The 12,671-nt window shown below is 41.8% G+C and overlaps 1 protein-coding gene across 3 annotated transcripts in view; it reads left to right on the top strand.

The window, feature by feature from the left end:
* Positions 1-12,671, top strand: part of TNNI3 (troponin I3, cardiac type) — a 25,311-nt gene continuing 12,640 nt past the window's right edge. For all 3 annotated transcript variants that reach the window (XM_039335202.1, XM_039335201.1, XM_039335203.1), the window contains exons 1-4: positions 1-108; positions 8,583-8,618; positions 8,931-8,943; positions 11,803-11,985. In XM_039335202.1, the coding sequence (XP_039191136.1) occupies positions 8,608-8,618; positions 8,931-8,943; positions 11,803-11,985 (207 nt within the window). In that variant the 5' untranslated portion in view covers positions 1-108; positions 8,583-8,607. The remainder of the gene's footprint in view (positions 109-8,582; positions 8,619-8,930; positions 8,944-11,802; positions 11,986-12,671) is intronic.

A 12,671-nucleotide genomic window follows, 5' to 3' on the forward strand; every position in this document is an offset into this window, starting at 1 on the left:
TAAAAGGTTTGGCTGATGCTCGACAGCTCTCTTTATAAAAAACCACCAGCCATTTTGATGCCCACACTTCACCGGGAAACGGTTCCTTTGCTGGCTGCTGCTCTCCAGGTAAATCAGAGGGACGATTCAGTTTGCTTTGGGGGAGCGGAGGGGGGTTTTCCAATTACCTAAGTTATCCCTTTCCTTAGTTGAAAAATAGATAATGAGGAAACAAGCAGTACAGTAGCTTGTTACAACCTTATGCTTTGACCTTTCTTGATCCTTCGGAAGAGCAGCAAAGATGATCAGGGGACTGGAGGCTAAAACATATAAAGAACGGTTACTGGAATTGGGTATGTCTAGTTTAATGAAGAGAAGGATGAGGGGGGACATGATAGCAGTCTTCTAATATCTCAGGGGATGCCACAAAGAAGAGGGAGTCAAGCTATTCTCCGAAGCACCTGAAGGCAGGGCAAGAAGCAATGGATGAAAACTAATCAAGGAGAGAAGCAAGCTAGAACTAAGGAGAAATTTCCTGACGGTTAGAGCAATTAATAAATGGAACAATTTGCCTCCAGAAGTTGTGAATGCTCCAACACTGGAAGTTTTCAAGAAGAGATTGGACAACCATTTGTCTGAAATGGTATAGGGTTTCCTGCCCAAGCAGGGGGGTGGACTAGAAGACCTCCAAGATGCCTTCCAAGTTTGTTATTCTATTCTATTCTATTCTATTCTATTCTATTCTATTCTATAGATCAGAGCACCTTCCCCACCCCACCTTTTCCATATGGGGACAGAATATTCAAAATGAATGAAATAAATGTCCTCCCCCCGATCTAACCAGAGTTAACCCTATTATTGTAGAATGACAATTTCTTCAAATCTTAATCCTGAATTTTAAAGGCTGTGGGGAGATTTTTGTTGCTGCTGTCCTTTAACCGCTGCTTCTTCGTTCCTCCTGCCTTTTATATTGATGAGTATGCCTTGTTCCCTTATTAACCAGCCACACTGAGACCCCTTCAAGTCAATAAGGAATATCACTATGGGGAAGGGGCATCATTTTTTTAGTCTGGCTATGAAAAATTTATCTTGGAGTGCACAGTGGGGGGCGGTTCCTGAACCTCATCAGTGTATTGGAATTAGGTATTTTCTGGCAGATGCCAAGGCCAGAGCAATCTGGCATGACCTCAGCTGAAGGGGTCGGTGGGCAAGGCTCAATGGGAGCCAGTTACTTGGAAGGGCGAACATGATCACCAAAGAAAACTCTGATCCAGCCTCGGCCCCACTGGCTGAACTTAAATAGACCTGTTTTTGTTTTGAGTAAGTCTTGATCCTGGCAAGTACAGGTAGTCCTTGACTTACGACCACAATTGAGCCCAAAATTTATGTTGCAAAGTGAGACACTTGGTAAGTGAATTTTGCCCCATTTTACGATTTTTCTTGCCACTGTCGTTAAGCGAATCATTGCAGTTGTTAAGTTAGTAACCTGGTTGTTCAGTGAATCTGGCTTCTCTGTTAACTGTGCTTGTCAGAAGGTCACAAGAGGTGATCACATGACCCGGGGACATTGCAACCGTCATAAATTGCCACGCATCCAAATTTTGATCATGTGACTGAGGGGATGCTGCAATGGTCATAAGTGTGAAAAAATGGTCCTAAGTCAGTTTTTCTAGTGCCGTTGTAACTTTGAATGGTCACTAAATGAACTGTGGTAAGTGGAGGACTACTTGCACATTGACAAGTCCATGTATTTTTTTGGCAAGAGAAGCGTCTTGCTGTTGCCTTCTTCCTGGGGTTGAGAGAGAGTTAATGGCCAGCTGATTTCCATTCCATATATAAAGAACCCATCAGCCTGACCTCAATATCTGGGAAGATTCTGGAAAAGATAATCAAATAACAGATCAGCGAACACCTCCTAGAGGCAAACAAAGTCATTACCAAAAGCCAACATGGGTGTGTCAAAAACAGATCATGCCAGACAAATCTTATTATATTCTTTGACCAAGTGACAAAATTAGTGGACCAGAGGAATGCGGTGGATATAATTTACTTGGACTTCAGTAAGGTATTTGATAAAGTAGATCACAACCTACTATTTGATAAAATAGAAAAGTGCGGGTTAGACAGCATCACCACTAGATGGATCCGTAGCTGGCTGACCGGTCATACTCAGCGTGTGGTCCTCAATGGAACCACATCTACAGGGAGGGAAGTGTGTAGTGGGGTGCCCCAGGGCTCTGTTCTGGGCCCAGTGCTCTTCAACATCTTCATCAACGATTTAGAGGAAGGGATAGATGGGGAACTCATCAAATTTGCAGACGACACCAAGCTGGCAGGAATAGCCAACACTCCAGAAGACAGGCTTAGGATACAGGAGAATCTGGACAGACTTGAACACTGAGCGCTATCTAACAAAATGAAATTCAGTGGTGAAAAAAGTAAGGTTCTACATTTAGGCAAGAAAAACCAAATGCATAGATATAATATAGGAGGTACCGTGCTCAATAGTAGTAACTGTGAGAGGGATCTCGGACTCCTAGTGGACAATCATTTAAATATGAGCCAGCAGTGTGCTGCAACTGCCAAAAAAACTAACACAGTGCTGGGCTGCATTAACAGAGGGATAGAATCAAGATCACGTGAAGTATTAATAACACTTTACAAGGCCTTGGTGAGGCCACACTTGGAATACTGCATCCAGTTTTGGTCACCACGTTGTAAAAAAGATGTTGAGACTCTAGAAAGAGCACAGAGAGGAGCAACAAAGATGATTAGGGGACTGGAAGCTAAAACATATAAGAAACAGCTGCTGGAATTGGGTATATCTAGTTTAATGAAGAGAAGGACGAGGGGGGACATGATAGCAGTGTTCCAATATCTCAGGGGCTGCCACAGAGAAGAGGGAGTCAAGCTATTTTTTAAAGCGCCTGAAGGCAGAATAAGCAGCAATAGATGGAGACTAACCAGAGAGAGAAGCAACCTAGAACTAAGGAGAAACTTCCTGACAGTTAGAACAATTAACCAGTGGAACAACCTGCCTCCAGAAGCGGTGAATGCTCCAACACTGGAGGTTTTTAAGAAGAAACTGGACAGCCATTTGTCCGAAATGGTATAGAATTACCTGCCTGAGCAGGGGGTTGGACGTGACCTCCAAGGTCCCTTCCAACTTTATTATTACTATTTATTATTATTATTATTATTATTATTATTATTATTATTATTATTATTATTATTATTATTATTATTATGGATCATCGCACAGTCAGCCAGATGTTCAGACTGGATTTGGCATTTTGTCTACCTATCGAGTCCTTACCCAGGACCTGGGATAGGCAGATGTGGATGTTTGATGGTATTACAGGTATCGTCGCAGGATGGAAGCAGTTCCTAGTAAGGCCACCTTTTGCAATTGACTAATAGCGAATTTGTCAATGCCAATGGTGTTCAAGTGGTGCTCCAGTTGTTTTGGGACTGCACCCAAGGAGCCTATTACTATTGGTACTACCCTTGCTTGCTTTTGCCACAGTCTTTCTATTTCTATTTGTAGGTCTTTGTATTTTGTTATCTTCTCCAGTTCTTTCTCGTCTATTCTGCTGTCTCCAGGCACTGCCACGTCCACTATCCAGACTTTTTTGTCTTTCTTATCGACAATTGTTAAGTCTGGGGTGTTATGTTGCAGGTGCTTGTCTGTTTGAATTCCGAAGTCCCAGAGCAGTTTAATTTTATCATTTTCTATGACTTTCTCTATTTTATGATCCCACCAGTTTTTGCTTACAGGCAAATGATATTTTTTGCAGATCTTCCAATGCACCATTTTTGCTACTTTGTCATGCCACTGCTTGTAGTCAGTCTGTGCAATCTTTTTGCAACAACTTATATTATTATTATTATTATTATTATTATTATTATTATTATTATTATGAGGGAATCAAGCAGGATAAGAAACAATGGTTGGAAACCGATCAAACAGAGAAGCAACCTGGAATTAAGGAGAAACTTCCTAACAGTGAGGACAATTAACCAGTGGAACAGCTTGCCTTCAGAAATCGTGGGTGGACAGAATGGACAGTCACTTGTTTGGATGGTATAGGTTCTCTTGCTTGAGCGGGGGTGGGGTGGACTAGAAGACCTCCAAGGTCCCTTCCTATTCTATTCTATTCTATTCTATTCTCCAAAGCACCTGAAGGCAGGACAAGAAGCAACGGATGGAAACTAATCAAGGAGAGAAGCAATCTAGAACTAAGGAAAAATTTTCCGATAGTTAAACAATTAATCAGTGGAACAACTCCTCCAGATGTTGTGAATGCTCCAGAAAAGATTGTCTGAAATGGTATAGGGTTTCCTACCTGAGCAGGGGGTGGAACTAGAAGACCTCCAAGGTCCCTCCCAACTCTGTTACTCTATTCCAGTGGTTCTAACCTGTGGGTCGGGACCCCATTTGGGGTCGAACGACCATTTCATGGGGGTCGCCAAACAACGCAGTCCGCCATTTTTTCCCCCCTTTTCCTTAGCTGTGCTACTCCCTTTTATTCTATTGGCTTTTGAAAGCCAATAGAATAGACTCTCTTGAATAGAGTCTAATTCTATTGGCTTTCAAAAGCCAATAGGAATTGTCCAGGCTGTCTCTGCCCTGCTGAGCCCACCAAAAGTTCCATTCTGCAAACGGTGCTGCACCAGTTGAGTAGTCCTCGACTTACGACCGGTTGGGGGTCGCGGCATTAAAAAGGTTGAGAACCACTGCTCTATTCTGTTCTGTTCTGTTCTGCTCTGCTCTGCTCTGCTCTGCTCCAACACTGGAAGTTTTTAGAAAGAGACTGGACAGCCATTTGTCTGAAATGGTATAGGGTTTCCTGCCTGAGCAGTGGGTTGGACTAGATGACCTCCAAGGTCCCTTCCAACTTCATTATTATTATTATTATTATTATTATTATTATTATTATTATTATTATTATTATGGATCATCGCACAGTCAGCCAGATGTTCAGACTGGATTTGGCATTTTGTCTACCTATCGAGTCCTTACCCAGGACCTGGGATAGGCAGATGTGGATGTTTGATGGTATTACAGGTATCGTCGCAGGATGGAAGCAGTTCCTAATAAGGCCGCCTTTTGCAATTGACTAATAGCGAATTTGTCAATGTCAATGGTGTTCAAGTGGTGCTCCAGTTGTTTCAAGGTAGTGTCTCACTGGGGGTATTATTATTATTATTATTATTATTATTATTATTATTATTATTATTATTATTATTCTACTCTATTCTGTTCTGTTCTGTTCTTAAAATAGGACTAGAACCCTGGTTCCCCCACTCTTCATCTTAACCATTGAATCAAATAGGCTCAGCCCAAATAAGCACTGGCAGTGCTGTTCTTTTCATCAGCCAGAGAATAAGAGAGAGATAACAAAGCTTTGAGAGAGCTTAGCAGTGCTGGGCAAGGCCCCTCCGGCTTTATTTCTGAGCCTCACAGCAGATGTCTCTCACAAGAGTGCTGAAGGATTCGTTTCACACCTCACGCTAAGAATAAAGCCATCCCTTTGCAGTGCTCCAAAGAAGGGGAGGGCTGAACACGCAGCCTTTGTATTTTTGTTTTCCACCACAGCAATTTCTGCCCATACCCCTTCCCCAGCTTCCAACTATCATCTTGGGAAGGGGAAAACATCTTATTTTAAAAGCCTTGTTTTAAACTAATAGAGTTGGGAATTTAGCCTCAATCCAGCTTTCCCTAAAAATTGTTGCATGGCTGCACGCACACACACACACACACACACACACACACACACACACACACACACACACACGCTATATCAAGTTGAGTGAACAAGCAGCCGTCCATCTGCTGCTGGTTTTGGAGCACGTGCTTCGCCTGCAAAACTCACAGCCTCTTCCCTGTGGAACGACTTGGCCCCATCTTTGAAGCGATAAGATGGCACAAATTTAGCAGCCCAAGTGACTCAAGCGATAACAGGATGTCACATACAAGGTCTGGGCAAATGCAAGTATCCAGAAAGGCCAACGCTTGGCTGCTGGTGGGCCCGAGTGAGAAGCGAGATCTGAACTTGGAAAGCAACATCAAGAGGTTGTCAAGAGAGTTAATCTCTTGATTATAGCCAGAGCAACTTTGCTTTTGGTCTTTTGTGTTATGATGTGGGGTGATCCAGTGTTCTGTTAAAGTTCCAGGCCATAATAGGTTAGTCCGGCATAAATTGATTCTCACCACACATTAAATGTCCCCTTAAAACAGGGGTCTCCAAATGTGGCAACTTTAAGACTTGTGGACTTCAACTTCAATATGAGTTGAAGTCCACAAGTCTTAAAGTTGCCACATTTGGAGACCCCGCCTTGAAACATTTTTAGCAGACGTGCAGGAAATATGGTCCAATGGAGGTGAATTCGCTAATTTTTGTAGTCTGTTTGTGGTATGTACAACTCTTTAAATACTGAACAGCTCAGACATTATAAAATAAACCCTACTGTGATGAGTGATCCTGTAAGAAAAAACAAATGCATACTAAATAATCAATAGCAATATTTTTGTGAGAAATTTCCAGTGGCCACTTCAATTTAAATATTTATTTATTTGTGTATAATCACGTAACATTATTACTTCAACCTATGCAAAACAACCCTGGTGGAGAGATTCCTGCTGATGTAAGATTATCTCATGGTTCAATTCACATACCGTCTTAACCTGAAATTTGGTTTGTTTACTTCTGGGTGAGCATATTGTAGCAATGCAATCAGGGTACCCATGCCTGCCTACACACATATAGAGAGACACATCAAAATATATTGAAAAAGAGGCTTGCTTCGAAAGGGGATAACAAAAGATTTAAAAGGTAACCTTCACACACCTGTTCTCATGTAAGCTGCTCTACCAGTCTTTTGGAGGATGAGGGCAGGAGGGGAGGTAAAACAGCAAGATAAATTACTTCAAATCTGTATTTCACATACCACAGACCTGCAGAAGTAGTGCAAACCATCAAAAGTGGATTGCCTTCCAACCGAGGTTCCTAACTGGAGTTAAAGGTGTGACATTCGGGATTATGATCCTAATAGTCTGAAATGACATCAAAACGATAGAGTTTACCTACAAAGGACATCCAAGAAGAGTCACGGAGGATAAATGTGACTGGTATTATTGATGCTTTGTAAGACCCTAATATTAGAAAGAAGCTTTTGGCCTCTAATAGAAAAGTATAGGTAGTCCTCATCTTACGACCACAATAGAGCCCAAAATTTCTTTTGCTAAGTGAAACATTTGTCAGGTGAGTTTTGCCCCATTTTATGACCTTTCTTGCCACAGTGGTTAAGTGAATCACGCAATTGTTAAGTTAGTAATACAGTTGTTAAATAAATCTGGCTTCCCCATTGACTTTGCTTGTCAGGTCGCGAGAGGGGATGATGTGACCTTTGGACACAACAACCGTCATAAATATGAGTCAACTGTCAAGCGGCTGAGTTTTGATCAAGTGACCCTGGGGATGCTGCAATGGACATAAGTGTGAAAAACAGTCATAAGTCACTTTTTCCAGTGCTGTTGTAACTTCAAATGGTCACTAAATGAACTGTTGTAAGTCGAGGTCTATCTGTAGATAGATGAGAGAAAGAGAGAGAGGAAGAGAGAAGAAAGGAAAAAAGAAGAGAAAGATAGAGGAAGGAAGGAAGGAAGAAAAAGAAAGAAAGAAAGGAAGGAAGGAAGCAGTAAAAGATAGAGAGAAAGACACAGGATAAATGTTTTTTTCTTCCTTTCAATCATGTCTGATTCTTGGAGACCGCCTAGAGCAGGGGTAGGCATCCTTGGCTCTTTTATGACTCATGGACTTCAACTCCCAGAATTCCTGAGCCAGCCCCACCCCTGGCCTAGAAAAAAATCCCTGCATTCTCGGCAAGTTTTTTTTTTCAATACAGGTAGTCCTCGATTTACAGCAGTTCATTTAGTGACTGTTCAAAGTTACAAAGGCACTGCAAAAAGTGACTTATGACCTTTTTTCACAGTTATGACCTTTCCAGCATCCCCATTTTCAAATTCAGAGGCTTGGCAACGGGCTCATATTTACAACCAAAGTCATGTGTCCCAAAGTCACGTGATCCCCTTTTGTGACCTTCTGACAAGCAAAGTCAATGGGGAAGCCAGATTCACTTAACAGTCATGTTACTAACCTATCAACTGCAATGATTCACTTAACAACTGAGGCAAGAAAGGTTGTAAAATGGGGCACAAGTCACTTAACAAATATCTCACTCAGCAATAGAAATGTTGGGCTCAATGGTGGTCGTAAGTCGAGGACTACCTGTAGTTTGCCATTGCTTCTTTCTTAGGGTTGTTAGAAAGTAACTGGCTCAAGATCACCCAACTGGCTTTGTGCCTAAGGCAGAGCAAGACCTCCTGGTCTCCCAGTTTGTAGCCTGGTGCCTCAACCACTCCACCATATTGGCTTCCGATAGGATAGATATTGTAGATGTACATTATTATATATTACAGTGTACAAATATATTTATATATTCAAGATGATCGAAACGATAGCGAGCTAGAGATGATAGAAATAGAGAAAAGGTTATGAATGATGTATTTCTCTTATTCTCTTGTTCTCTTCTCATTCCAGTGGACCTGAAGGTTACTTTCTCAAGATGGCAGAAGAGTGAGTAGTTTTGTCCTTTAAAGGGCATGTTTAGTGTAATGAGTTACTGCACATTACATACCGGAGGGAAGGGGCACGGGGTGCATCCTGGCAGAGTTCACTGAGCAAGACATGGGGGTTCAGGATCTCCAGAATGGGACTCCTGTCCTTTGAGCTGGCAGACAAGACTCCTTAGATTAAAATATAATCCTACTAAAATGCTAACAGCAGGGGGAAAGCTAGGAAGCAGCTTAGAGTCCTGGGGGATGGGGAAGCAACCAGGCAAAGCAAGGAATTATTCAGTCTGATTTGTATCTTCCTGTTTTTCCGCAGGGAAGAGATCACCGTAAGTACAAATGAAGCAACTTCGCCAGAACTGATGGGAAAGAATCAGTGTCCTTTGTTTTATACAGGCATCTTTCTCTCTTCTTTCAAAGAGCTTTAATATATTGGGAGAAATTGTCAAGATGTTCCCTTCACATGAGTTGAATAGAAAGTAAATTATCCAAGGAAATGTTACTCTAGTACTGGGGTGGTTCTGTCATTGCAGGCAAGTAAATATCTACAATGTCACAATTATACAGTATGCTTTCTGAAAAGTACTGTGGAAAGCCAGTTTGGTCTAGTGCAATGTTTCCCAAACTTGACAATTTTAAAGCATGAGGACTTCAACTCCCAGAATTCCACAGCCAGCGTTGCTGGCTGTGGAATTCTGGGAGTTGAAGTCCACATGCCTTAAAATTGTCAAGTTTGGGAAACACTGGTCTAGTGGTTAAGAAGCAATGGGTGGAAATTAATCAAGGAGAGAAGCAATCTGGAACTACCGTATATGCCGGCGTATTAGGCGACCCGGTGTATAAGACGACCCCGTCTTTATAGCCGGGCCGCATTCCTAGAATGTCGTCTTATACGCCGAAAACTACCAGTATTTTTGGCGTATAAGACGACTCGGCGTATAAGACGACCCCCGTCTTTGGCGCCGATTTCAGCGCTCGCGGAAGTCGTCCTATACGCTGGCATTTACGGTAAGAAGAAATGTCCCGACATTTAGAACAATTAATCAGTGAAGTAGCTTGCCTCCAGAAATGGTGGGTGCAACACTGGAGGTTTTTAAGAAGAGATTGGACAACCATTTCTCTGAAACGGTATAGGATTTCCTGCTTGAGCAGAGGGTTGGACTAGATGACCTCCAAAGTCCCTTCCAACTCTGTTATTCTGTTATTTACACTAGGTTAGGAGCTAGGATACTGTGAATTCTAGTCCTGCCTTAAGCATGAAAGCCACCTGGGTGACTTTGGGCCAATCACCAGGAAACTGTGAGTTCTAGTCCTGAGATGACTTTGGACCAGTCACTTTCTCTCAGCCCAACTCACCTCCTAGGATTGTTCTTGTGGTGAAAAGAGGAGGAGGAAGGGTTATTCTGTGGTATTACCCATAAAGTAATAAAGGGTAAAAAAAAAATCTAATAAATATATAAATAAATGTGCCCTACATCAGGGTTTTGAATCTTGCCACAAAGTACTTATCACTTAGGATAAACTTGGCAAAAGCTTCTTTGCCAGGCCTAGCCAGATATTAGCTCCTTAGAAAATAGTTTAAGATAAGCTTTACAAAATGTCACCAGCATCACTTCAGATTAAAGTCTATAAATAGTTCCTTTATGAAAAAAAATTAAAATAAGCCATCTTCATACTTGGCAATTTGTACAGTCTTTGCTGTTAGCATATTTAATCGTTTCATTTCTTAAAAGACGCTATCTCTGTTTAAGTACTTTTGAATATTTTTTTTCTTGCCTTTTCTATTTGATATCTAGTCAGGGATGTCCACAGACAGCTTTAAAAAGTCATAATGGCAGTTGAGTCCGGGAAATCTAGTCCCCACCCTTTACAAACAACATATGTAAAAAGGGACACCATTTAGGTTTTTTGGCTTGTCCATGGACGACCCCAGATATGTTGATCTTCAATTACCATCCCTCCTAGCTGGCCTAGCTGCTATCAGCAGTAGCAGTAGACCATGCAGGCTGGGAATTCTGGGTGTTGAAGTCCACAGGTCTAAAGATTGGTGAGATTGAAAAGCACTGCTGTAGAGCAAAGTTTCTCAAACATGACCACCTTAGGCTGCGTGGCTTTCGACTCCCAGAATTCCCCAGTCAGCCTTTTTTTCTTCCTGGCTGGGGAATTCTGGGAGTTGAATTCCACGTAGCTTAAAGTGGCCTCGCTTTAGAAACACTGCTGTAGAGCAACTGATACAGAAAGCAAGGTAGTTCTAATATGCATCATTGCAGGCCTATGGAGACTTGACACCAAGAGAAATTCACACTGTATCCAAAAGCTCTCTTTTGTCCATCGATATGCCCATCCTGATGAGATCACAGCAAAAAAATGTAGAAGCCATTCTGAGGAAGCACGAATCTGGAAAAATCAAGAAAGATATTACGGTATTGTCATCTTCCATAAAGAATCCAAAATTCAAACTCCGCTCACTCAAGCGCCACCTAGTGGCAAAAAGATTGAGAAAATAAAGTTATGCATTCATGTTATTACAGTAGCATTCTGTCTTTCCAATTTTTAATTTTCATTCTTTTGGTATTTCTAAGAAAATGGATTTGTCAGGAAAATATTGGCAGTCCTCAACTTGCAACTATTTGTTTAGTTCAAACCATTTGTTTGGTTCGTTCAAAGTTACAATTGCACTGAAAAAAGTGACTTACAACTGCACCTCAAACTTATAACAGTTGCAGCATCCCCAGGATCACCTGATCAACATTAAAGCTCTTGGCAACTGGCATGTATTTATGACAGTTGCAATATCCCAGAGGTCATGTGTTTGCTATTTGCAACCTTCCCAGCTGGCTCCCAACAAGCAAAGTCAAGCTGGATTTGGTTAACGATCACATAATTCATTTAACAACTGCAGTCATCCCTTTAACAACTGTGTCAAAAAAAAGCTATTAAAAAATCAGGCATGAGTCATTTAACAACCACCTTGTTTAGTAGGCCAGTGAAAGTCAGCAATTAAAATACAAAGTACTTAAATGAACAGGAGCAGGTTTGTACCATTGTACCTCACTTCCATAAATATCCTCTCTCAAAATCTGAAATTTGGGAGTGGTGTGTGTGTAAGAGCAGCAAGTGGAGCTGGCCTTTATATGTCCTAAAATGGGTTGCAGGGAGCATTTTAAATAATTTATTTAAATCTGCAGTATGAGGAAGAGGAAGAGGAAGAGGAGGAATACATAGAGGAGGAAGAGCAGGAGACTATTGTAGAAACAAAAAAGGCACCAGTGGCTCCCAAACCTGCCCCTCCACCTCCTGCAACAGTGCCTCCCCTACGCCGAAAATCATCTGCCAATTACCGGGCCTACGCCATTGAGCCACACGACAAGGTGAGTGCCAGTCTCTTTTCCAGTTGAATCGAAAAAGAGAAATGCAGAAATACCCAGGGCAAGATTAAGGATTGGGGGCTCAGGAGATCAAAGGGGAAGCCATCGTTTGAAGGGAGAGGGGGGGAAGAAATGCAGAAATGGAAACAATACTGCCCCTTGTGTTTGGGTCTCTGTATGGGTGTGTCTCTGTGTGTTTTTGGAGAGAAAAGCAAATTTATCATCATGCATGAAAACAATACATCAAGGTGAGGAACGGTTGCTGGAATTGGGTATGTCTAGTTTAACGAACAGAAGGACAAGAGGGGACATGATAGCAGTGTTCCAATATCTGAGGCTGCCACAAAGAAGAGGGAGTCAAGCTATTCTCCAAAGCACCTGAAGGCAGGACAAGAAGCAATGGATGGGAACTAATCAAAGAGAGAAGCAACCTAGAACTAAGGAGAAACTTCTGACAGTTAGAACAATTAATCAATGGAACAACCGGGGGTTGGACTAGAATGCCTCTAAGCTCCCATTCAACTCTGTTATTGTATTCTATTCTAACTCCCAGAATTCCCCAGCCAGCACTTGATTTAGACTAATCCCATCTATTATTTTATTTAGAAAGAAATTAAACCCATTGGACAAAGTAGATTGTATTTTATTTCCTATGTCTCCTTTCCGCTAAGTCAGGGGTCCCCAATCCC

This window comes from Crotalus tigris, unplaced genomic scaffold, assembly GCF_016545835.1.
Source record: "Crotalus tigris isolate CLP2741 ecotype Arizona unplaced genomic scaffold, ASM1654583v1 scf7180000017639.5415321, whole genome shotgun sequence".
Taxonomy (NCBI): Eukaryota; Metazoa; Chordata; class Lepidosauria; order Squamata; family Viperidae; genus Crotalus; species Crotalus tigris.